The sequence below is a fragment of the Astatotilapia calliptera genome, chromosome 3, assembly GCF_964374335.1.
Source record: "Astatotilapia calliptera chromosome 3, fAstCal68.1, whole genome shotgun sequence".
In the NCBI taxonomy this organism is placed as follows: domain Eukaryota; kingdom Metazoa; phylum Chordata; class Actinopteri; order Cichliformes; family Cichlidae; genus Astatotilapia; species Astatotilapia calliptera.
Window position 1 is genome coordinate 48,594,543 of NC_137424.1, and position 24,933 is coordinate 48,619,475.

Below are 24,933 nucleotides of genomic sequence, written 5' to 3' on the forward strand. Positions count from 1 at the left end.
GGAGCAAAAACAGACTTTGTGCCAATCTCCTTTTTTCTTTTCTGTTTATTTAAAAAAAAAAAAAAAAAAACCCAAAAAGTCTTCAGTCATATAGATTTGGTTTTACATCTTTACATTTGGACAGGTGTAACAGCTATTCACTAACTGTGGCATATAGTCTCATTTTATTCCAGTACTACCTGTGGTGCATTGATATCCCTGTGTTGTTGTTTTTGGATTATCAAAACTAATGTGAATTCAATCCCATGTGAAGTGTTTCATTGTATTGTGACAAAGGGGTTAGGGTTACAGTTGGGGGCTCAAGTGTGGTGTGTAGTCTGAAGGTATTTCTATAATGCATAACTATGACATCACAACAATGTGACTGGTCACTTGTAACGTTGAACCTGGCCCAATGGGAATTTTGATGATCAGGAACGACACCAACATGGTGAGATCTCCTCATGCAACTGCAAATATGCTAGTTTGAACAACTATGACTGACTTGGCATGAATCACCCCAGTCATGCAGTCGTCTGCATATTCATATTGTTGGCTTCCATTGAAAGTTTTGCATCAACAAATAAAACAAAGATTTCTTTTTTCTTCCCGTCCTGTTCGGTACTTCAGACAATTATTCTGATTGCTAAAGGCCAAGAAAGAAGGCCAACAGATGCAAATCTAAGAATAAGTGTGCCATGTAAAACACCACACGCTTTACACTAAAGTTTTGCTTGCTTATGTTTTCTCCTCTTAGAACTGGCCACAATGAGGCAATATAAAGTGAGATCATAGATTTATATTTGATTTTAATAAATCTTGACAAGACAAAATAACTCAACTCAACTTAACTGTTAAAAAATGTGCATACATGTTCTTTTAAACTGTCCATTTTTCTTTTCTCAATTAAGAATCAGTCACCTTTAACCCTTCCACTGCCAGTTAGGGCCTTGTGGTGACAGAATCTGGGAAACGTCTGAAGTACTCCAGAGCAGCAAGCCTCTCGTCTGACTCTAGGAGGTTTGACTGTCCCATGGTGTTTGGGACAGAGAGCTTCACCTCTGGCCGACACTACTGGGAAGTCCAAGTGGCCCTGACAAATGGCTGGGATGTGGGTGTTGCCAAGGAAAGTGTAAACAGATCAGGAAGGTTTTTTTTTCTTTTTTTTCTTTTTTTTCTTTTTTTCTTTTTTTTTCTTTTTTGAAAAGAGAAAATGGATTCTTTGCCACAGGAAAAAGGTTTTTGGACTATAAAGTTCACTCAGCACCCTTCACAGTTCTCTACCTTTTCCCTAGGCCAAGGTTAATAGGAGTGTACCTGGACTATGAAGAAGGCAGAGTCTCCTTTTTTGACGTGAATGAGAACTTGCATATTTACTCTTTCACAGGAGAGTCTTTAATTCTAATTCACTTCCTTCAACAATCTAAATGAATAATAAGATCAAAGTTTAGAACTCAGATGAGTGCTGCACAATCTGAACATCAAAAAACACTTGGAAATGCACAATTTAAGATTAATAATTGTTTTGTTTTTTTTAAATAAACATGGTGATAGATACTGACACAGATACGTAACATGTATAATTAATTTTTGAACAAAGTGTTACAGTAGTATACTACATCAGAACAAACCTGGTTTTGATTGGGAAAACACTGGTCTGATCAACAGTTTGACTGGACATATATTTGTTCTTGATCCTATAAACTCATTGACTGCCACATATATTTTCATGCGAGTGTAAATACGCTATTCACTGCTGTCTTGAACTGCCATATATACATATTTTGGTTTTTCGTTTCCACATTGCTGTTTGTTGTGTCGGTGACAAAATGCTGGTGATGGTAATGTTTGGTGGTGTTGGGTTTTGGCGTTTTTGTTTTTTCTTGTCTCTACATTAAAGTTATCAGACTTTGTTTCATGAACAGTGTTTCATTATAAACATTCAGCTCAATTTTTGTGTGATTTTCCAAATGGAAGTTTATTTAGCACTGCAAATGTTTTGAGCCAACAAAAAAATTTCTTCCAAACAGCCAGCCTTACTTCAGAGTAATTTTGACCATTAGTTGTCAAAAGAGCTTTTACGTGTTTATTTGGACACTGGCTGCTTTTCACTTGTGTTCAGTTCAGTCTTTATACCTGACTAGTTTCACAGGAGTGTGTTGTGTTGGTATGTGTTTTTTTTTTTCTCTTGTCAAACCACTTAACAATAATTCAACCAGAAACGTAACTTAAAGAAGGAACTAGTCTTGTCTCTACACCTAACATCTTAGCGAAGATCTCATTTTAAATAGTATCTTTGGGCACTTTGACTCACAAAAATATTTGAATAAAATTGTTGATGGTAACAATTTCATGAACTGCATATATTTGCCCTCAGATAAGCATAGAGCAGAAAGCCGGGAGGGGCGTGAGGTTCTGGGGGTGCTCCGTCTCTGGGCTGGGGCCCTGGCTGGGCCTGGGTCCTGGTTGGTGTGTTGCCGGGGTTGTGGGCGGGTGGGTGTATGGGGGCACAGCCCTGGCGCAAGGTGCCGCCAGCTCATCGAGCCACCTAGGGGGGCTCTTCAACTGGTGGGGGAGGCTGTTACATCTTGCAGGAGGTCTCCTCTCTTCAGGAACTCACTCTGCAGGAGGGGGAGATATAGGAGAGGTGGAAGAAGATCTCAGCCTGGGCATCTATTGTCTTGTGTAGTCTGGAAGATGAGTGGATGACAGGGTGGGTGCAGTTTTCTCTTTGGTGGGGTCGGGTGGACTGTCCTGGGCTCTGTGTGGACAGGCGGCGCTGCTGAACTGGGCCCCGGTCCGGATGGGCCTGGGCCCCCTTTCCCTGGCGGGTTGCGGAGTATGGGGGTGCCTACTGGGGTCAGCGGGGGAGCTGACCTCAGTAGCTCCCCCGCTAAAATAAACCTTAGACTCAAATGTTAGAACAAGCTTTTCCCCGCAGCACCCTGTGTAATAAATACTCACAAAGAAAACGGCGGCTGTTACAACTTTATGTCTAAAAATGTATCGTTTCATGCATCGGCTAAAACACTCGACTCCAGCTACATGACGCGCAGCTGGAAACACTTCACGCAAGTCGAGCTGCCCGAGATTCACAGAATTTACAGAAAATGTTACATTTTTGTGATTTATATCATTATCGGGGCGATAGATAGAAATGTTGGTTATATCACAAAGCCCTACACTCTCATTACACATACATATAGGATCTTGGGGTGGGCACGCTACACGGTATCCAAAAGACCATCAGGGCGTACACCTCACCCCTGGCGTCGTTGCCCACCTCTCAATTTTAAATACACGTAGATATTGAGGGCTAGCAGGAGGGACTATGCGCTTACCTGCTGCTCTCTGGCAGGTAGCTCCAAGCCCTCCTGGGTTTTAAATGCACCTTAGAACACACATGCATCAACACTACATATGAGCGGGCGGAGGGAGGTTTGGCGTTTTCACACACCCCCGTTCTCTGCGGCCTGTTGGAGCGGGGGGCAAGGAGGAGGAGTTGGCCGTCCGATTGGGGTCTGGAATGTGGGGCCTCCCTGCTGCTGTGGAGTCGGGGCGGTCTGCTTCTCAGGGAAAAGGGTCTGAGTGCAGTTTCCCTCACCAGGGGCAAGGGTACCTGGACCCGGTTCGTAGAGTACGCTTGGGGAGTGTGATCGTGTGTACAGCGTCTCTTTATGTCTGTCTCCACGTTGGTTGAGTGTGGAGTAAGTGCATATGAGAGCATGAGGGTGGGAATGTATGTTTGTGTCTGTGTGTGCCTGTATGTCTGTGTCTATATGTCAGGTTGGGTGTCAGGCGCCACCTCTCTGGGCACATCTCAGGCCCTCCAAGGTTTGGAGGCCTATCTCCCCCCACCACCACTTCACCTGCCAGTGGCGGACTCCCTCAGACATCGGTGCGTTGGTGGTTCTTTGTGTCCGGAGATGGGGGTCCAGGTACACACCGGCTCACTCCTGGTGGCTGCTTGTCGGGGCCTGGAGCCTGGGGCTCGCTCGGGCCACTTCGGGGGTGGGGTGCCCTCGGCCTCTTGGCCTGGGGCTCGGTCACTCTGGCACAGCTGGCTGCCGGCGGAGCTCCCGGGCACGTCACTGCAACCCCCCCTGGCTTCTGCTCCGCGGCTGCTGAGTGAGCCCTGTTGCGAGTTCAAAATTGGGGATGGAGACAAGAGAAAAAACCACAATAACAACACTGGTCCGGCCGGGTTAAGTCAAACGATGATTTTAATAGTCACACGCGTGGGAGATGGACACTGTATGCAGACAGCCTCAGATCTCAAAATGGTGGAGCATTAATCAAACTCTTATAGCCTCTGGTGCCTCCACCTTATCATAAAAGCCTAAACATTCACATGCTTTTCTCTCACTCAGCGCCTAAGCTACGACCTTGGCTCCCTATTTATCTGCTCCTGCTGAGATGGGGCAGAAAACTCCAGTATGCTCTGTTCTCTTCTAATCAGACAAATAAGGCGATGACTTTCTGCAAATAGTATTTCTTATAACATCATAAAACAATATCATTCATCCACAATAAATCAGCAGTCTAATGTAATGCAAATCAGTTTAACTAATGCAATAGTTATCAGCTTCTTCTAATTCAGGAGAATAATGCAAACTAAAACTACATAATAATTCACAATCTTTAATTAGGGGTATAACATGGCATAAAATAATATTATAATTTAACACTCCCCCTGATGAGCCCATTAGAATAATGAGCTCACCAACACCCTATAATCCAGTGTGGCCGGGTTCATTTCTTCTCACTCCTGAGGTCCTTTGTCCCCCTGATGGGCGAACCATACGTGAGATGACCTCTGTGTTTGCGCAGTTCAGGTGCAAGACAAACTATTATTACAACAATATCAGGTACATATGACACTCCCCAGTTCTCCCACAGCTTTATTTGGTGCTACCTTATACCCTTCAGACGTACTCAGACTAGAACCTCTGTCCAAGGAGCTTTTAGCCTTTATTTTATTGCTGCAGCTACCAGTGTCGTCCAGTTGGGTGATCCTCTGCTCTTCTTTCTTCAACCTCAGGGGTTAGACAACCCTTCAGTCGTGGCACAGATCAGGGGATTATTCTGCCCCGATTTCAAACAACGATCTGTGTATCCTCGGGTCCTGTGTGTCCTCCAGAAAAAGATCAGGAACGCGTCCCCCTTTTGCCCAAGAGCCTCCCGAACCTCGTTGGTCTGGTGTTCCTGGATTTCCGCCAACCCCTTCATGGTTATTGCTGTGTTTATGGGATCCATCCTTTTGGAGTGACTAGCTGGAGTCCAAACGCCATGACACTTGGACCCAGTTGGTGTCTCGGCAGTCACTGTGTCTGTCTCTGCTGCGAAGGATCCTCGTATCTCTGTGACCTCGTCTGGTGTCTGTTCCTTTCTCTGTAAGAGACAGAAAACCAAAACACCTCTCTCCCTAACCCTAATAATCTAATGTTGTTATCTACTGACCTTCTAGTGATTCAGAATTGGCTTAGAATATTCAGAATGTCCCAGGGACTTATTCTAATCATATCCTATGTGTGTGTAAGCGTGTTTGCATTATGCCCTCTGCACTCAAGGCATTTTCCTACACTTTATCAGTCCGGACCATCACGCCGAACGAAGCTTATGACCTTCAAAAGGCCGAGTGCCAACTCATTATAAGTACATTTGCAAGGTGTGTCTGAAAATTACTAAAACCACTCATATTAAGAAGAGACATCAAAAACAAATTAGCCATTTTTAATCCTCACATTTGCCCCCCAAGAAATCATGTGTTTGCTTCCGCCTACTGTCCCTTATGGAGACACAATATTGCAGCTACAAGGTCTCCCAGGTTGTTAAGTTGATCTGCGTGTAATGCTCTGACTCAAGTATATAATCTTAAAAGAATGTCATTTAATCAACTACCACTACTTAAAACTTAACTTAAAGATATAATTGAATAAAAGATCACAAAGAATACCATGATATCAGTGTTATGTAAGCGCGTGCGGCCTTCTATGCTCGAAGTCACTCCACACCATAGATCAGCCAAACATCGCATTGACTGTAGCTTTTAACCCTTATTAACTTGAGCACAACTCTATAATGAGCAACAAACTGCAATATGTATAAAAATGATCATGGTTACACCTGCAATAGAAGATCATATGATTATCCTGACACCTGTGAATATACGATTAAGAATAGAAGATTAACCTGCGATTATAACAATCACTGGAACACAAATGTTAGGACAATGTCAAAAGCTTCAATAAATGTTTAATGCAATGCTTGTTATATGATTCTGGTGCAATAATAATGCTGATGCTAAAATAACAGTAAAACACCCCCTTTTATCCCGTTTAACTTGACATCTAAATGTTTATCTGGGACTCTCCTCAGGGACAGTGGCGCGGCTGCCCCTCTGTTAGTCTTCCTTGGTCTCTTGTGTTCTGGGGGCCTCTGGATGTCTGGAGTCTTGATCTCCTCCATACCTGCTTCATGCCCTGGAGGACGGGGCTGTGGCCCCCCACACCCTCTAGCAGATCATTACATGAAGGAACCTTTTAAAAACAAGCGCGTCCATGCTCACAGGTGTACACACGGGTGCTCACGCACACAAACTACACCCTTTTTGGCTCCTACCTCAAAGCACACTGTGCGCTGTCGATCTTACGTGCTGCACAATAATGTTTAATATTTAGTATTTACTGTTATATTCCCATAGATCATCGTGATGTTCTTTATTATGTTGCTCTTTTTTTCTTCTGCTTGTTTTCTTTTTTCTTTCTCAACAGGTGATCCAGGTGATTGATATATGCATTTTTTGTCTGCTTATTATGTATTTTTTTTTTGTTTTTTGCCCTTTATCACCGTCCCTCTTCCCCACTGTTTTTCTTTCCCTCTTTTTTCTCCCCTTTCTTTTTCCCAGTCAAGTCTGTCCCATAATTAGCAAGTGAAAATAAAATAAAATAAACAATAAAAGATGAATGAAATAGACCATTACAAGGCTGGGATGGTGTATTTGGTAAAGTAAATCCGTTGGGCACCTTTAGACAATAATTCTGATGGCAAAAGAGCCAAACGGGACAGGCAAAAAAAAAAAAAAAAGTATACAGCAGAAAAATAAGTAGTTAAATTAAATTAAGATCATTATCATTAAATCAAGATTAGGGGTGTAAGGACTAGATGTTACAGTCCCTGATAATGCATTGCTTTAGATGGAGAGACTCTTGAGGGATGGCTGTTATGAGGAAAGGCAGCCTCACTTTTGCACATTTAAACTCCTCAACCAGGCTAGGGATAGGCAATGACAGTATCCCGTCGCTGTAGAGTCCAACGCTGCTGAGGCACTTGGGAAGTCAGAGCCACTTCTTAACGTAGGAGCTCACTAGCCTCTCTAGTCAATTGGCATGATTGAGTGAGACCTCGTAGATTGTCAATGGCCACAGTAGTCTGGGTAATAACCCAAACTGGAAGCACCAGAGCTTAAGTTTCTCTGGGAGTGCAGTGTTGTTAATCCACTTGAGGTCATCAGCCAGGTTCTCCCTTAATTGTTCTAGTTGCCACGTATCGTTGAGGTCTGCATTATATTACCGTCACAGGCTCTTTATGGGCTTCTCTAAGACTGTTGGAATTGGTTCTTCACTGATATAGAATTGCTCGGCTGTCGGTTTTCCTTTTATGATGGAGATGCTGCGAGATTTACTCGGCTTAAACTCCATCCTTGCCCATTCTATGTTTTCCTGGAGCTTCTGTAGCAATCGCCTAGCACATAGTTTAGTTGTTGTAATTATGGTCATGTCATCCATGTAGACCCTAATAGGAGGAAGACGGACACTCCTGAGTCTCTCACCTCCCACTACCCACCGGGATGCCCACATGACCAACTCCATTGCCATGATAAATGCCAGAGGGGAAATCGTGCAGCTTGCCATTACACCAATTTCCAGGTGCTGCCAAGCTGTGGTGATGCTCTCAGCTGTCACACAAAACTGTAGATCCTGAAAGTAGGTCTTGACCAGTCCTGTGATGTGGTTTGCTACGCTGAAATAGTTGAAGGCCATCCACAAGATCTCGTGCGGAACTGACCCAAAGGCATTGGCAAGTTCTAAAAACACCACATGAGGGTCTTTCTTGGCAGTTTGAATTTGGTGCCAGACGATGCTGGCATGCTTTAGATATCTTGAGAAGGCCCGGATGTTGGCCTTCTGCACTGATGTGTCAATATAGTTGTTTCTTTGCAGGAAAGCAGATAGCCTTTGGGCCACGGCGCTGAAGAAGATGTTTCCTTCTACGTTCAGCAGACTGATCTGGCAAAACTGGCTAATGGATGAGTTCTTCTCCTTAGGGATAAATACCCATTGATATTGACTCGTTTAATAATAGTCGGCATATGATAAATAACTGTAATTGTACTTTTTGCATTATTATGAAGTTATGATTGCACACTACCTCCAACTCTTTGATATGAAGTATGATTTGTTTGCCAAAAAAGAGAAAAAATTCAATAAAGTTGAAGTTGAATGCTTTTAAAAATTTGAATTGACCTAAAACAATATTTAGGTTTAATCTGCAAAAATAGCAGCCAGATGGATTCCAATCCACCACAGTCAGTCCACCAGAGTAGTATTGAGCTTCTCATATGGGTTTTGGCAAAATATAAAATGTATAACACAAATGAGACATTCATTTTAAATGCATCATGTTAAAAAAAAAGAAGAGATTGTGGTTTGTTTTAATCTGAATTCATGATTGCATGCTGCTATTTACAGTGACTGATCTTGCGAACATGCTTTGGGAGAAATGTTTACACCAATAAATGTTTGGTTTTTTTTCAGATATGCCCACATGATGCTATTTTCCTGCTACAGCATTAAGTTTCATTTCAGCCAAATGATGTAGTTTGACCACGCCCACTGAAGTGACTGGAGCTTCCCCGGTTCTTCAAGGTTCACTCATATTACTTCCCGTGTGAGAGACGAGTGGTGAATTGTTTGCAGCAGGTTTTATATCTGCATGCAAACGTGGAGTTTAGTCTGTTGGAATTACCGAGTTACTAGAAATAAGGTGAGTCAAGTTAAAATGAAATTGAGCTGTTTTTCTTTTGTTTTTGCTTCTACTGTAAATGCATAACTGTAAGTATGTGATCCAAAATTAAAACAAGGAAAGAGATTGATATGATTATGACTCATTGGGTGTGTCAGGGCTCTCACTGGGAACAGCCAAAACACACACTTAGTGCCAAATCTATTTCTATCTATTTAGCTATTTTTTTCCCTTTATATCATATTTCATATGATATAAAAAGCCTGAAAGAACAGAAATGTAAAGCATATCAATGATATTTTCATCTACAGAGATCATGTCAGCTTTTGGTTTCCTCGCTTCATTGCCAGAGGATCATTTCGTCTGTACGATCTGCCTGAACGTCTTCAGTGACCCGGTCACTACACCTTGCGGTCACAACTTTTGCAGGACCTGCCTCACTCAGCACTGGGACAGAAGTGAGTTATGCCACTGTCCAACGTGCAGTAAAAGATTCTATGTGAGGCCCGAGTTCTCCACAAACACCGTCATCGCAGAGATTTCAGGCCAAATCAAGAAGAGGAAGGTGGAGACGCTTGAAGACATGGATGCACCGGGGAAAGTGGCGTGCGACGTGTGCACTGATTTACAGTTCAAAGCCTTGAAGTCTTGCCTGGTGTGTCAGACGTCGTACTGCGAAGCCCATCTGGAGCCTCACCAGAGAGTTCCCTCTTTAATGAGACACAAGCTGATCGAGCCAGTGGAGAATCTGGAGGAGAGGATGTGCAGGAGGCACGAGAGGATAATGGAGTTTTTCTGCAGAGATGATCAGGTGTGCATCTGTCTGCTGTGCAGTGAGACAGACCACAAAGACCATGAGACAGTACCTGTTGAAGAAGAAGGGGCTCAGCAGAGAGTAAGACGATGCTGAATTTTATTTTGTTACATTTTTGTTAAAATGAGAACGCGGATCCTTGAAAATGACCACTTCACCCAATTTAATTGCTTAAAATTGTACATTTCAGGAAAATATTGAGTCTCAAAAAGCAAAGATCAAACTGATGATTGAGGAGAGGATGGAAAAGATAAAGGAATTTGATGAGGGCTCCGAACTGCGGAAGGTGAGTATTGAGGCAAATTTCCAAATGTAAAATTTGTCACATTAAGCTTTACAGTGTTCAGTGCACACCTACATGTTTACCAATGGAGCCCTTTTCTTTCTCCTGCAGGTAAAAGCAGACCAAGAGATTGAGGAGAACAATACACTATTCAGTAATCTGATAAACCAAGTAGAAGAGATGCAGGCTAAACTACGATCAAACATTCAAATCAAGCTCAGAAAGTCACAAGAGAAAGACGAAGCGGTAATTCAGGAGTTGCACGACGAAATCGCAGAACTGCAGAGAAAACACTCAGAGCTGGACGAACTTTCACAAAATGAGGACCACCTGTGGCTCTTACAGGTAAGTTGTACAGACTATGACCTATAAGCATCTTATAATAAAATATATCTCTTTTAAAGCCAGGTGCAACAAATTTCTCCATCTTTTATCCATCGCTTTGTATCTTTTCCTCACTCACCCCTGCCCCAATCCAAAAAAAGATCCAACTGAAAATAGCTGCTACTCACTATCATGTCCTTATGAATCATTTCAGACTTTGAAGGCTCTGAGCAATATTTCCGCCTCCAAGGATTGGTCCAAGATCAAGGTTTACTCAGACTTGTGTGTGCAGACGGCAAGGAGAGCCATGGCTCATCTTGTGCACACTTTCAAAACTGAACTGAAAACTCTCACAAAAGCAGGTAAATATCTGCAGCGTTTGTTTTATGTGTGAGGATTTCTCTAGTTTGGATACTTCTGTTTGTACACGTTAACGTAGCATATTAAAATGATGATCACGGCATTTGACTGATTGTCGTGGAGGCTGCTGTGCACATACAAAAGTCAATTCTTCTGCTGTAAAGCCGACAATTCAGTGTGTGCAAACACGAAACGACACCACAGCACATTTAACGTCAGTGCCTGGAAAAATATGCTGCTCTTGGTCAGTGCCATCTGCATGGACAATATAGCTTCCGCCAGCTGAGTGAAAACTCTTCATAAGAGGGATAAATAATTTCAGGGCAGCAAGAAGGTCTTGTCTTCTAATCCACTGGCTGGTGTCTTTCTGTGTGACGCCTGCATATTCTCACTGTGCCTGTGCCGGTTTACTCTGTGTAGTCCAGCTTCCTCCCACAGCATTAGGGTTAACTGGTAATTGGCTGTAGGTGTGAATGAACAATTGTATAGGTCGTGCTCCAGCCCCATTACAGCTCAGATTGACTCTAGTGAGCCTGAACTGGATAAATGGCAGGAAATGAATAGATGCGTGGGATTATTTAGAAGAAATGACATGAAACTAAACAGCCAAAGCAGAAGTTCCTTTTTTTTTTTAAATGGCCAGCAGAGGGCGAATTTGTCTGGTTACAAAAAGTTCACTTGACATTTATGGAAACATGACCTCGTACAAGATGAATGACCTTTGTAAAGCTTTTCCTAAAGACTTTTATAGTCTTAGTCTCTACATTTACATTTTATTAAATACATAAATTTTAAAGAGGTGATCTTTTTGACTGACAGGAAGTTACTCTTTAAGCATTCACTGTCCGTTGACTTCTCAGTTAGATCCAACCTTCAACTGTGACAACCTCTTTCAAAACAGCAAGACGGCAATGGTCAAAACGCTCAACTCAGCAAATGTGATGAAATTGCCAGATTACATTTACATAGTTATGAGTACTCCACATCTTTATGTTTGGGCAAGTGAAACAGCTATTCGCTAACTATGGGATAAATAAAGAAGAGTTTATCTCATTTAATCCCAGTATTACCTGTGGTGCATCTGATATCCCTGTGTTGGTTTTGTTCTTGGATCATTAAAACTAATGTTGGTCCAGGTTCAGTGCTCCAGGTGACCAATCACATTGCTGGGATATCACAGTAAGGTTAGGGTGACAGGGGTTACGGTTAGGGTTAGAGTCTGGTGTTTAGTGTGATGGTGTTTCTACAATGCAAAACTCTTTAGTTTTAATCCAGGAACAACACTAACACGGCGATATCTGCTCATGCTACCGCACGTAGTTGTAGTTGTTATCCTGCGTTCACACTAGCATGTCATTGATTTGTCACAAGTTACACCACCCATAGAATTGTCTGTATATTCATATTCTTGGCTGCCATTGAAGAAGAGTTTTCTTTTAATTTGTTGATGCAAATCTCACAGTACAAGTATGTGATTTGAAACACCACACGTGTTTTACACTTAAGGTTTGCCTTACTGTGATGTTTTTTCCTCTCAGAACTGACCAGGATGAGGCAATATAAAGGTGAGTTCATAGATTTATATTTAGTTTACTTTCCAAGATATAAAAGCTCAACATAACTATTAATATATATATGTAACTGACCATATGTCTTTTTTCCTTTAAGAATCAGTCGCCTTTAACCCTTCCACTGCCGGCGAGGGCCTTGTGGTGACTGAATCTGGGAAACGTCTGAAGTACTTCAGAGCAGCAAGCCCCTCGTCTGATGAGTTTGGGAGGTTTGACTGTCCCATGGTGTTTGGGACGAGGGGCTTCACCTCTGGCCGACACTACTGGGAAGTCCGAGTGGGCCTGAGAAACAACTGGGATGTGGGTGTTGCCAAGGAAACTGTAAACAGATCAGGAAGGGTTTTTTTGAAAAGAGAAAATGGATTCTTTGCCATAGGAAAAAGGTTTTTGGAGTATAAAGTTCACTCAGCACCCTCCACAGTTCTCTCCCTTTTCCCTAGGCCAAGGTTAATAGGAGTGTACCTGGACTATGAAGAAGGCAGAGTCTCATTTTTTGACGTGAATGAGAACTTGCATATTTACTCTTTCACAGGAGAGTCTTTCACAGAGAAACTATTTCCATACTTTTATCTACTAGGTGGATCAAAGAAATCTGAGCCTTTGCTTATTAAGGATTGTCTTTATTTCTAATTCACTTCCTTCAACAATCAAAATGATAAATGAATAATAAGATCAAAGTTTAGAACTCAGAGTGCTGCGCAATCTGAACATCAATAAAAGGTATTCGGAAATGACCAATTTAAGGTTAATAATTAACATCGACTGTTGTTCCTGTTGCCTTCTTTTACATTGTGATAAACTATGACACAGATAAAAATACCACGTACAATTTGTTCAGAATTCCAGGCTATGAACCATGCAAATGATGTTTTAAATATGCGCTTGTAGAGTGCGTGCACAGTATATAACAAACTAATCAGTATTATGTAGTGTTAGTTCCATCCTCTGTCTCTTTCAGAGTTTTCATTTAAGGAAACTTGAAAGACTTGAATCAATTTTTTGTTATTACGCATCCTGTTTATTTAGCTTTAATCGAGTGGGGTCAAAATCTTTGACGTAGGATCTCCGGAGTACAGCACCATGTATGGTAGTCACCACAGCTGCTTCTGTAAAAACAGGAACTTTATGGTGCATTAAGTTAACCTCGTAAACTCATGGGAATGGCTAGGAGGTTTGTTTAATAGAGAAAGGTCTTGTCTTTTCTTTTTTTAGATATTTACTTTAAATGTTCTTTTTCTGAAGTTTTTTTCAATGTATAGATGTAATAACAAATTCTAACCAGTCTCAGTCTTTAACATACCAAGCAACTTTGGCATAATCTTATATAAGTAAGGAGAAAACAGTGATAAATAGCTATAACCCATTTTAAAATGAAGGCAAACAACTTAAAATATAAAGATATTATTATTTGCAGTACCTTACAAATTATTAAGTAACTCAGGCAGGAAAGAAACACGTTTATTTAACTCTGATATGTTTAATTATTTGGGGCTTTTTTTGCCAGGGTTTGAGCTTTATTAACAGGGCCCGAGTTTATGGGTGTATGCTGTCCAGAAGGGCCAGCCCCTTTCCTAGCAGTGGTGGGTGTGTCTATCTCTATGTCAGGAGAACCAAGTGAGCAGAGTGTAGCTCATTGCTGTTAGTGCCTGAGGATACACAAGCTGGCAGTTAGAAAATAATTGTAAGTATGTTTTATGAATTATTTCTTTTCTTTCTGGTATTTTGAAGACAGCTTTTGACCATTACATGAGATTTCTGTGGAGGTACACAGCTGAGTTGAACTTGTTTACATTGTTCATAGTTCGTGTGAGCGGTGAATGAGTCATTTTCATGTTATGCGTATTACTCTCAGGCTCAGGAGTGAAAAGCCACAATCTAAAATAAGTTTAGTTTGATGGCTGTGTCACTGTGACAAATGTAGCCATTAATGCTGTTACGTTCATAGAGAATACTCAGTGCTGAGTGGCTGGAGGATACGCAAAACTTCAAGATTCCTGCATGGCTCTGATGTAGTACAGATGTTTTGTGACGTACACTCAGAATTCTTTCACTCTCAGTATCAATGAGCAGGAACCTTTTCCCCCTCTAGTGCAGATATGCTCGTATGAAAGCAGGAAAATCCAGTTTTGCATGAATTTTTGAACAAACTGTTACGGTGGCATGCCACTTCAGAACAAATATGGCATTGCACACAAGTCTGATCAACAGTTTGATTGACTGGACATACCTTTGCTCTTGAGCCCATAAACTTATTCATTACCTCATATGGTTACATGTGAGTAATATTCTTACTGCTCTCTTGAACTGCCTTATATACATATTTGGTTTTTCTTTTCCACATTGCTGTTTGTTGTATCAGTGACAAAATGCTGGTAATGGTAATGTTTGTTTTTGTCTTTATATTAAAGTTATCAGACTTTGTTTCATGAACAGTGTTTCATTATAACATTTCAGATCGATTTTTGTGGGATATTTGACTGACCTCCAACTGAAGTCGTTTATTTAATACTGTGCAAATGTTTTGTGCCAACAAACCTTTTTTAAATATATTACTTCCAAAGAGCCAGCCTTACTTCAGAGTGATTTTGAGCAATAGTTGTCTAAAGATCTTTTAGGTTTTTATTTGGACACTGGCTGCTTTTCACTCATGTTCAGTCCAGTCTTCATACCTGACTATTTTTACAGGAAGTAGTCGTTTTGTCAAGCCACTTAACTGACCTATCATTTATTCAATCAGAAACGTAACTCAAGGAATGAACCAGTCTTGTGTCTACACATAACATCTTTGTAAAGATCTCATTTTAAATCGTATCTTTGGGCACTTTGTTACTGTCGCCCTGTCACTAAACAAATCTCTTAAAAATGCCAAAGATAAAGCAATATGGTAATCACATTATTGGTGCAAAAATCTAATTTTACAACGGTCAAAACTTGGCATATTTTGGCATGGTGTGCAAAAAAACTATCTCCAGCAGATGAACAGTATCTAGAACTCCTTTAGAAATAGGAAAAGAAATCCAGAAAATACCTGACGCAGGACCTGAGAGAAGCATCTGGCCCTTTAGTTGATACATCTCTTGTTCACTGAAGCCTCAACAGAAATGATCTCATTGGAAGGGCAGCTGTGAAGAAGGCTGAGGTATACCAAATTAAGTGAGATTTGGCAACAGAAAATCAGGACTGATGGAGCGATGAATCCAAAACTTTCGGTTCAAATCATTGTCAGTTTTCAGGGAGAAGGCCGAGAGAGAGGTACAACAGCGAGAGTCTGAAGACATCTGTAAAACAAGGTGGTGGCTCTGTCATGGTTTAGTGCTGCATTTTAGCCAGTGGTGTTGGAGATCTTGTGAACATTGATGGAATCATGGATGAAGAAAGGTACCATTTTGATCCACCCAAACCTCTGGCCTCTGCTCCGTGGTTGCTAGGTGACCCCTCGTCTGGGGCTCTCCTCAGCTCTTCCCAGCAGGGTGTCACGGTTGCCCCTCCGATGGTCCTTCTTAGACTCTCGCACTCTGGGGGCCTCTGGATGTTTGGGGCCTGGATCTCCTCCATGCCTGGTTAATGCCCTGTGGGACGGGGCTATGGCTCCACCCCCTAGCAGATCGTTACATGAATAAACCTTTTGAATACAAGAATGCTCATCCACACAGGTGTACACATGGGTGTTCACTGTTCACAGACACAAACTACCCCTTTCTTGGCTTCTACCTCAAAGCACATTGTGCGCTGTCAATCTTGCGTGCTACACAATAACATTTAATACTTAGTATCTAGTGTTATTTACACTTAGCTAGATTAATGCGATGGTGTTGCGTTTATTATATTGCTCTCTTTTTCACCTTGTTTTCCCTTTTTTTTTTCTTGGGCGTCTTTCTTGGCCTTCTGACAGTATTTCTGATGGGTAAAGAACCAAACGGAAGAGGCAAAACAAAAAAAACAAAAAAATCTTTTTGCCTTACATGAATGCTTGCACACGTTTCAGCAAACTGTTGCATCCAAAGAAATTAGGAATGGCTTAAGATATTTGCACTGCACTACATGTTACTTTTTATTAATGTGTTTACTAAAGTTGGGCAGCACCTGTGGAGCAGTGATGATCTCTGTTGCCTCAAAGCAAGAAGGTCCAGAGTTAGACTGCAATGTGTCTGTGGGTTCAAAACCATGCGGTTAGTGGGGTTAGGTTAACTGGTGATTCTAAATGGCCTATAAGTGTTTATGGTTACCTGTTTCTGTGTGTAAGCTCAGCGTCAGATTGGCAACTGTCCAGGGTGTACCCTGCCTCTCACCCTCTGGTAGCTGGGATAGGCTCCAGACAAAGGTATGGATAAGTTGAAGAGAATGGATGTTTGCTAAAGCCAACCAGTTTTCTGTATTGTACTTAAGTAGAGAAGCCTGTAAAAACATTCTTCTATTCATGTGATCTTAACATTAATCCTCCCAGTAAGGAAACACAAAGCAGTTTATACAAAGATGGAGTAAGTGTTATTCAAATGCCAGCTACTGTTTGATCCTGCCAAGTGATACGAAACATGAGGAGAAAAAGTGTTTGTTTGGCATCTGTTGCCATATTTAGCTATTAAAGTAATTCTAATGAATAACCAAAGCAATAAAGACTGAAGCCTGGTGAACTGTGCATTTCCATATAGTCAGTGATACACCAGTCCATTGATGGGCATCGATGGCTCAAGCAATCAGTATGGTTATGTCCATCCATCCATTCTCCTTCAGTTATTGTTATCAGGGTTGCAGGGCCAAAGTCAGTCACAAACAGGTATATGTATTATGGTATTTTGCACAAAAAGTGGACAGTCTTCGTAATGACAGTAGCTCTGGACAGCTTTAAACCAGAAGCTGTTTTCTGTGCAGTGTGTAATTGTGTAGTTTCCTTCTGATATGTCAAGCTTTGTGAAGAACGATGTTGAATGTGTGCTAATAAAACCTCTCTTTTCTTGTCAGACGTACTGCTTCAAACAAATCATCACCTGTGCAAAAAGCAAACTGAAACAGGCCGCAGGTTGCTTGTATTTGCACAGGCATATTAAGACGCGATGTCAGACCCTCCTAATTGCTGCATCTGTCTGGATGAGTTCGCAAGCCCCGTGTCCATCCCCTGTGGACACGTCTTCTGCTTGGGATGCATTGGAGAATACTGGAAAATCAACGAGGCCTGCCAGTGCCCCCTTTGCAAGACTTTGTTTCCTACCAGGCCACAGCTCAAAACAGACCAGACACTACATACTGTGAAAGCACCTCGACCTTTAAAAGCTGGAGAGGTTCCCTGTGACTCCTGCTCAGCAAAACGTCCTGCAGTCAAATCCTGCCTGATGTGCATGGCTTCCTACTGCACCACTCATCTGGAAGCACATTACCAGACTGAAGAGCTTAGGCGCCATCTACTGGTCAGTGTGGTAAAAAACCTCGAGGATTCTGTGTGCAAACTGCATGGGAAGAAGTTGGAGAAGTTCTGCAGGAGTGACCGGGCGTGCATTTGTGCTATGTGTGCACAGACAGAGCATTGGAGCCACAACATCATTTCTATTAGCCGGGAAGCCTTTAAGAAGAAGGTAAAGAAATTTCTGCTAAAGCTTTTTTAGAAAAAGTATTTACAAATAATTTTTGTTGGCAATAATGTAATAAGTATTCTCTAATTTCAGCTTAAAAAAAGACTAAAAAACTTGCCACTCAGTTGGATTCACATGCTATCCCATAATAATCTCAGACAATTAGTGTTAAAGCTGTTTTGTAAGTTATATTTGTTAACAAATTAAACAACAAAAGTAAGAATTTGCTTACATCTTGGCAGCCATTTCTTGCCTTTTCATTCCCTTTTTGATTACTTTTGTAAATTTGGATGGGGGTCAAAAAATTGACTCTTTTTGTAATCAAAAAGTGAACTGAAGCTCTTGATGGAGTTTTGTTTTGTGTCATCCATCAAAGCAAAAGAAACTGTCATCACGGGGTGCACAGGATTGCAACATACTTCAGAAGAAGCTCAGGAGACCATACGACGACTTGATTTAACAAAACATGGTACAAGTGTGCCTGCAGTTTGTCAGCTTAGCTGTGCTAATGCAGTGTCTCCCCACAGGTTATTGTAAAACGAAGGAGGATGAAACTTCAGCAAGAGGTTCAAGATAGAGTGAGTGAAGCTGAGAAAATCAAACTCAGTGTAGATCTCAGTGGACAAAGTCCAAAAGAGGAATGGCAAACAAATAAAGAGCTCGAACAGCTGGAAGATGAAATCGTTGAGCTCCAGAGGAGAAATGCTGAGCTAGAACAGCTCTTGAAGATTGAAGATGATCTCTTATTCTTACAGGTTTGCTTCCTGGTAAACTTAACACCAACTGCAGCATTAAACACATGCACACAAAACACAACACTAATTTCAGTGTTGTGTCTCTCTTGTCTCTGCAGAGATCTCTCCATGGTGCTTTGTGATTCAAGAAACATGCTGATCATCAAATCTTTATTCATGTGTTTGTTTGTTTTTTTAGCTATAAAATGATTATGTAATCTCAGCTGGGTGGGTGTGTTAGCTTTCAAGGAAAAGTATGCTCTGATTCATGAGAAAGAGATGAGAAGTGTCACTCAATTATTTTTGCATTTAATGTAAGGATACAACCAGCTGAATTTTAGCCTACAGTGAAACACAAACTTGAACTATTTATACTTTTGAACCTCAATAATACTTTTAAAAAGGAAAAGCTAGCTAATTCCCAGGATTTCCAATGCCAAGCTAAGCTAAACTGTTGCTAAGCTAAACTAAACTAAGCTGCCGGTGGCTGTGGTCATACATTTAATGTAAATGGTATTGATCTCATGTATCACTCTGCCAGAAATCCAATGTATGCACTGAATTTTATATTTTATATTTTTATATTTAAAAAATGAATCGTTTATACGGGTTTAAAGAAACTGTGAAGTTTAGAAACCTCAGGGACGTTGAACTTGGTTGTATGAATGTAACTTATTACTGGGTGGGTGATGCAATTAACTGCTATTCAGTGCCAAAAATGCTTTTGTCTTCCTTTTTGATTAACCAATAAAATGTATGTAAAATAAAACTTATGATGAGCAATAGGCAGTATTTCGACCGAAGTCCTGTGCAATAAAAAGGTCTTGTGAAACTGGATACTTGATCTGTATGAACATGCTGAGCACACACAACACGCCCTGCTGCAGGCACACAGATGATTTGTTTATGCGTTTGCATGCCAACTCGTCTCTGGAGTGAAAAATGTGAACGGTTGGGAGTATGAACAGAAATGAAACTTAAACTCTAGGAGGAAGTCCAAAAGGAAGGACACACACTCACACACACACCAGGAGTAAAGGGAAACGGAGACAGATGCCTTTGAGATCTCATTAGCTGAAAGGTAATACTGTACTTTTTGCATAAACTTCATATAAAAAGACTGATGTTAAATGACAGATATTACATGTAATATACAGTTAGCTTACAGCAATAGATTTAAATCAAATGTGTGTGATCAACTGTACTGTAATAGAAACTTACAGTGTGTACCGGTACTTTATATTTGGTGTCGAGTTTCCTCCTCCAATCTTCAACACTCCCATTTGTGAGGCTTATTTACAGGGTGTGTCACTAGTATTCAGTGGTTTTTACTTCTTACTTTTAAGAGGGGCCAGTAGAAAGTTTCAGAGAATAAATCGTCATTGTATCCAACTTATTGCACACAAATTACAGTGTATGCAATTCTATTTAGTTTGCTGACTTTATTAACTATAAAGTGAATACTTTGACCTGCACACATGTTAAATATTAGCAAATAACTTCTGTTGAATTTAAGTAAGTCCTGGTAAATAATATTAATCATAATACTTTAACTAAATGATATTACAAAGTGGAATTAATAAGCAATAAACTCAATCTTGTTCAGTTAGGCATACTTCCTTTTTTTTCTTTTGTTAGGCGTACTTCCACTAGAAGTAACTAGAAGCGGATTTGTAAACTGATTCTGAAGCCTTTGTTTCAGCTCATCTTCTTCTGCGTAAGAGACCGTATTTACACGTTTAGAGATTAGAGCGCTAAATCATCAGATAATGCTAGCAAGCTTGGTAATCCATGTGTCTCACATGGACACAGAAAGTAGTGCTAATTAACATGACATGGCAGAATTTCATACATCAAATCGTGACCACAAACTCTTTGAATGGTTAGTACAATTAATTCTGGGAGCTGGGAGGTCCAGCTCAGTTAGCTCAGTTTGTTTAGGTGACGACTATACATCATGTGGCTTAGTTGGAAATAGACACACCCCGAGCAATGCATAGCTTTAAGCCTCAAGTAATTTAAGAAAGTGTCATATCAACCAAGTGCTTTAAAGCTGCAAGGAAGGTTTACCTAAGCCGCATACACCAAAATTTAGTTTTTGCTTCAAAGCTGAGCAATTTTACATAGAAGTGTACGGGGATTTGTGGGTGGAGCTGGTACATATTGTCCACTATCGTTATTATTTCTTTAATAAAGGACATTATGAAGTCGATGACCCCTTACAAGGTTACAGTTTCCTTTATGTTAGGAACAACTCACGAAACGCATATTCTAACATTTGAATCCAAAACAAGAATTTCAAGGAAAATTTATTTGACAAAATAAAAGTCACTGTTACTTTTCTTAGTGAATAACCTTGTGGTCCTCTCTTCAAGCAGATATGGTCCCAACTTCAGCATCACCCAGTGAGCCCGGCTCGCTGGGGAAGCATCTCCACTGCTCCATCTGCATGGACACATTTACGGATCCTGTCACTACAGCTTGTGGTCACTCATTCTGCAAGCTGTGTCTCGACCGAAGCTGTAATATCGGTGACAGAGGGTGCCCACTATGCAAGAATTATATAAGCAGGATCCCTGATGTTAACATAGTCCTGAGAGACATTGTTGAACAACTGAAAGAGAAATACACTGGAGCTGCAGGGGAGGTGGCCTGTGATGTTTGCAGTGACAAAAAGCTGAAGGCCAAGAAGTCCTGCCTTGTGTGTCTTGCATCGTATTGTTCAGTTCACCTCCACAAACATTTGTCAACAGAAAGGTTGAAGGGCCACAAGTTGGTGGAGCCGGTGGAGAATTTGGATGCGAGGGCCTGCTTGAAGCATGGACGCCCCTTGGAGCTGTACAGCAGGGAGCAGCAGGCATGCATTTGTGTTCTCTGCATGGAAGGTCAGGAGGAGGTTGTCTCAACTGAAGATGAATGGAAGAAGAAAAGGGTAAGTTACCATAACAACCTCTGAATATGTGTTTTGAGTCTTGACAGCATTGTATATATTTTACTTACTATACTGACTATATTGTGGCATGTGAAAGAATTTTCAAGTGCACAAAAAATGAGTACACGTGGAAAAAATACATTTTTAAAGTATTATTTTATGTTTCTCCTACAGTCTGAACTTGACAACACCAAGACAGAGTTAAATGAGAACATTGACAAGAGAAAAACAAAGACTGCTGAGATTGATGAAGCTTTGAAGAGCTGCAAGGTAAGCAGCAAGTAAACTGACTTTTAGAGAAAAGTCAATCAAACAACAAACCTTTATTTGTCACATACATAATTATACACAGTACAACATGTAGTGAAATTCTTGAGTCCGAGCTGCGGACAGGCTGCAGACATAGCTGTGCCATTCCAGGGCTTGGTTTTAGCATGGGGGATCTAGGCAGGACCCTTACTGGATACCATGTGGGAATCAAACTTGTGACACTCACTCCGAATGTGTGTAGTCTTACCACTACACTATCCAGCTGCTATCAGACGAGTCAAAGTGAAAATCTACCATGTCAGTTTGTTTTTTCAAAGATAAAAATTGTGTTTATGGTAACTGACTGAATGCTGAACCTTTCTCAGAATTAACTTCCCTAACTAAACCAGTCAAAAAGTTGTGTGGGACTCTATGTAATACAGAAAAAAGAGGTGAACAGTCAAATAGACATTCCTGTTTCATTCCATTTTCAGGACCAGCTGGAAAATGAGTGGTGCGATATTGACAATGTGTTCAACGCTGTGATGGACATTGTGGAAGAAGCCCGTGCCAGAGCCCTTAAGCCAATAGATAACAGGAGGCAGGTGTTGGAAAACAAAGCAAAAGGCCTTAAACATGAGTTGGAAGCAGAGATCAACAAACTTGGAAAGGCCATCTCTGAACTAGATAACATTTCTGTTCTCGAGGACCACATCCTTTTCCTGCAGGTAGAGAAAACTTTGGGATGATATATGTGGCACATTCATAATCAGTCTGAAGGATAAACATATCTGATTAGCTACTGACATTTTGTTCAGCACAGCTATCAAACTGTTGGGTTGTATTTCTGTTTTGCAGAAGTACCCATCTCTTACAGACACTGGAGACATCATAGACTGGGATGAGGTAAAGCTGGACACATCGCTGTCCTTTGGCACCATCAGGAAAATCACAACAAAAATGCTGGAAAAAATTCAGCAAGAAATGGATAAACTAACTCCCATTGGTAAGAGCAGCTAGTTAAGAGCAGTGAAAACTAAAAGTTTAAATGTTGACTTAATCAATCTAAAACTTTTCTTCTCATCACAGAACTGAAGAGAATCCCAAAATTTTCAGGTATGTGGTTCATATTATTTGCTCTCTTAGAAACTGTGACTTGTTTAAAATAAAGACTTTCTTTTACATGTTTTTAATTTTACAGTGGATGTAAAACTGGATCCAGATTCTGCACACCAGCGCCTCGTGCTGTCTGAAGATAGGAAGGAAGTGAAAGATGGAGGAGAGAATCAGGAACTACCTCGTTTCTCTGAAAGATTTGATATTTTTGGCAGCGTTGTGGGGCAAAATACCTTATTCTCTGGGAAGTCTTACTGGGAGGTGGAGGTCAACAACAAGACGGGGTGGGATATAGGCCTAGTAAGAGGCGATGCAAACCGCAAAGGGAAGCTCAAACTCAGCCCAGATAATGGGTACTGGGTTATTGTACATTATGAAGAAGAAAAGTATGCAGCCCTCACAGCACCGCCAGTTCGTATTCACCTAAAAGAGAAACCTGAGAAGGTGGGAGTGTTTGTGGACTACGAGGAAGATCTTGTCTCCTTCTACGATGTGAAGGCTGAGTCCCACATCTACTCGTTCACTGAGTGTTCATTCAGAGCTGAGCTTTACCCATATTTCAGCCCACACGTGAAACAAGAAGAGAAAAACTCTGAGCCTTTGATTATTTGTAGAGAGATACCAATGGAGTCTTAAGAAATGCATTTTAACTACAATATACTAAAGTTTGTTGGTCCACAACCTTCCTGTTTTTCTTTTTTCCAATACAGGAAAATTGGAATTATCAGGCATTTCATTTACCTTAGACTTTTTTTTTTCATATATATCTTTACGTTTAGCAGCTACTAACAGACCAATGATAGTAAAGCAAATACTGACCGTTTATCTTTTCTCCGTTATTTGCTTTATTACTCAAAAGCCTTTAAAGCAGTCTTTGTAACCTCTGGTTTGGTCCAATTTACTAATTGAGATAATCAGAATCATAACACAAAACAATGCTGCTACAGTGTGCTCACACTGCTATTCAACATGTGAACCAGTCAAGACTTACAACCTGAGCCAGAACACAAACTCTTGATCTAACTGTAATTTAGACGAAGCTTAAAATACTGTGGTTAGTAAGAAGAGTGTGTGTGATTTTCTTTTTACACCATGTTGGAGGACCAAATGGATCCTAGAACTTTGTGAATCAGACACTATTAAAAACTACACGTACTCGCACTCAACATTGTGACAGTTGCTTAGTAGTTACTTCTGTATTGTTTTTTACGAAAGGTTATTCAATAACATATCCAAAGATGAAACAATTAAATTGCTTACACAATTTAATCCAGAAAGTTATTTTTTCTTAGAACAATCCTGAACATTTAATAGATTTGTTTATAAACAGATAGCTGATCAGTTGAAAATGAAGTTAGCAGATTAACTTATAATGATTTGTTGCAGTCTTGAACACAACCTACCTCTAGCTTGATCAGCTGCAACAGCAACAACAGTCTGTGTTTAAGTGAATGTATGGGCAATAAAGATCAGCAATAAAATCTTATGTTATAAGGGGCTTTCAAAACATATACTTTAATTATATTCCCAGTTTTTTAGTTATGTATCCCACTTAATTATTTTGGGGTGTTTTGTGGCTGTTCTTTAGCACAGACTTGTATTGTGTTTAATTTTATTTTGAAGTTTTTCACATTGCAAACTAGTCTGTATTTTTTTATGGCAAAGCGGTGACTGAGCACAGACAGTTCTTGTAACTGAGTCAAGGTCCATGATTAGCTGTGTCACCACTGTCCCATAAAAAGTACACACAAATATCAAATGTACACTTTTACAGTTTCAAGGTTTCCTAAACCCACCACAGCCTCAGTGTACAGAACAATGCATCATCTGAAAACAACATAAAAATGTAAACTGCTTTCCTTTCCTTATTTTGCCTTGCTTCCAGAAAAGTAGTCAGATTTCAGGCTAAATGAATGACATTCAGTGTTGTCAGGCAATGTCAAACAGCATGTAATGAATAAAATCCCTGTTTGAAAATATAAC

General features: G+C 40.7%; 3 protein-coding genes across 5 annotated transcripts; all 3 read left to right on the forward strand.

Moving 5' to 3' along the window:
• The first annotated feature begins 8,808 nt into the window (after nucleotides 1-8,808).
• LOC113019149 (E3 ubiquitin-protein ligase TRIM39-like) lies at nucleotides 8,809-14,781 on the forward strand. The gene is made up of 7 exons (XM_026162694.2): nucleotides 8,809-9,024; nucleotides 9,315-9,898; nucleotides 10,008-10,103; nucleotides 10,212-10,445; nucleotides 10,639-10,786; nucleotides 12,323-12,349; nucleotides 12,453-14,781. The coding sequence occupies exons 2-7, from the start codon at nucleotides 9,320-9,322 to the stop codon at nucleotides 12,983-12,985; spliced, it is 1,617 nt and encodes a 538-aa protein (XP_026018479.2). The 5' UTR covers nucleotides 8,809-9,024; nucleotides 9,315-9,319; the 3' UTR covers nucleotides 12,986-14,781.
• Nucleotides 13,827-19,490, forward strand: LOC113019153 (E3 ubiquitin-protein ligase TRIM47-like). Of its 2 annotated transcripts, none has more exons than XM_026162699.2 (4): nucleotides 13,827-14,036; nucleotides 17,315-17,922; nucleotides 18,447-18,674; nucleotides 18,773-19,490. In XM_026162699.2, the coding sequence occupies exons 2-4, from the start codon at nucleotides 17,407-17,409 to the stop codon at nucleotides 18,794-18,796; spliced, it is 768 nt and encodes a 255-aa protein (XP_026018484.2). In that variant the 5' UTR covers nucleotides 13,827-14,036; nucleotides 17,315-17,406; the 3' UTR covers nucleotides 18,797-19,490. The 2 variants fall into 2 exon arrangements, with proteins under 2 accessions (XP_026018484.2, XP_080147702.1); XM_080291576.1 differs by lacking the exon at nucleotides 13,827-14,036 and adding an exon at nucleotides 16,109-16,676.
• Nucleotides 19,491-19,564: 74 nt separating this feature from the next.
• Nucleotides 19,565-24,929, forward strand: LOC113019150 (E3 ubiquitin-protein ligase TRIM21-like). Of its 2 annotated transcripts, none has more exons than XM_026162697.2 (7): nucleotides 19,565-19,734; nucleotides 21,029-21,585; nucleotides 21,760-21,855; nucleotides 22,329-22,562; nucleotides 22,693-22,840; nucleotides 22,924-22,950; nucleotides 23,036-24,929. In XM_026162697.2, exons 2-7 carry the CDS (start codon nucleotides 21,034-21,036, stop codon nucleotides 23,584-23,586), a joined length of 1,608 nt encoding a protein of 535 aa, XP_026018482.2. In that variant the 5' UTR covers nucleotides 19,565-19,734; nucleotides 21,029-21,033; the 3' UTR covers nucleotides 23,587-24,929. The 2 variants fall into 2 exon arrangements, with proteins under 2 accessions (XP_026018482.2, XP_026018480.2); XM_026162695.2 differs by having other exon boundaries at nucleotides 21,032-21,585.
• The last annotated feature ends 4 nt before the right edge of the window (nucleotides 24,930-24,933 follow it).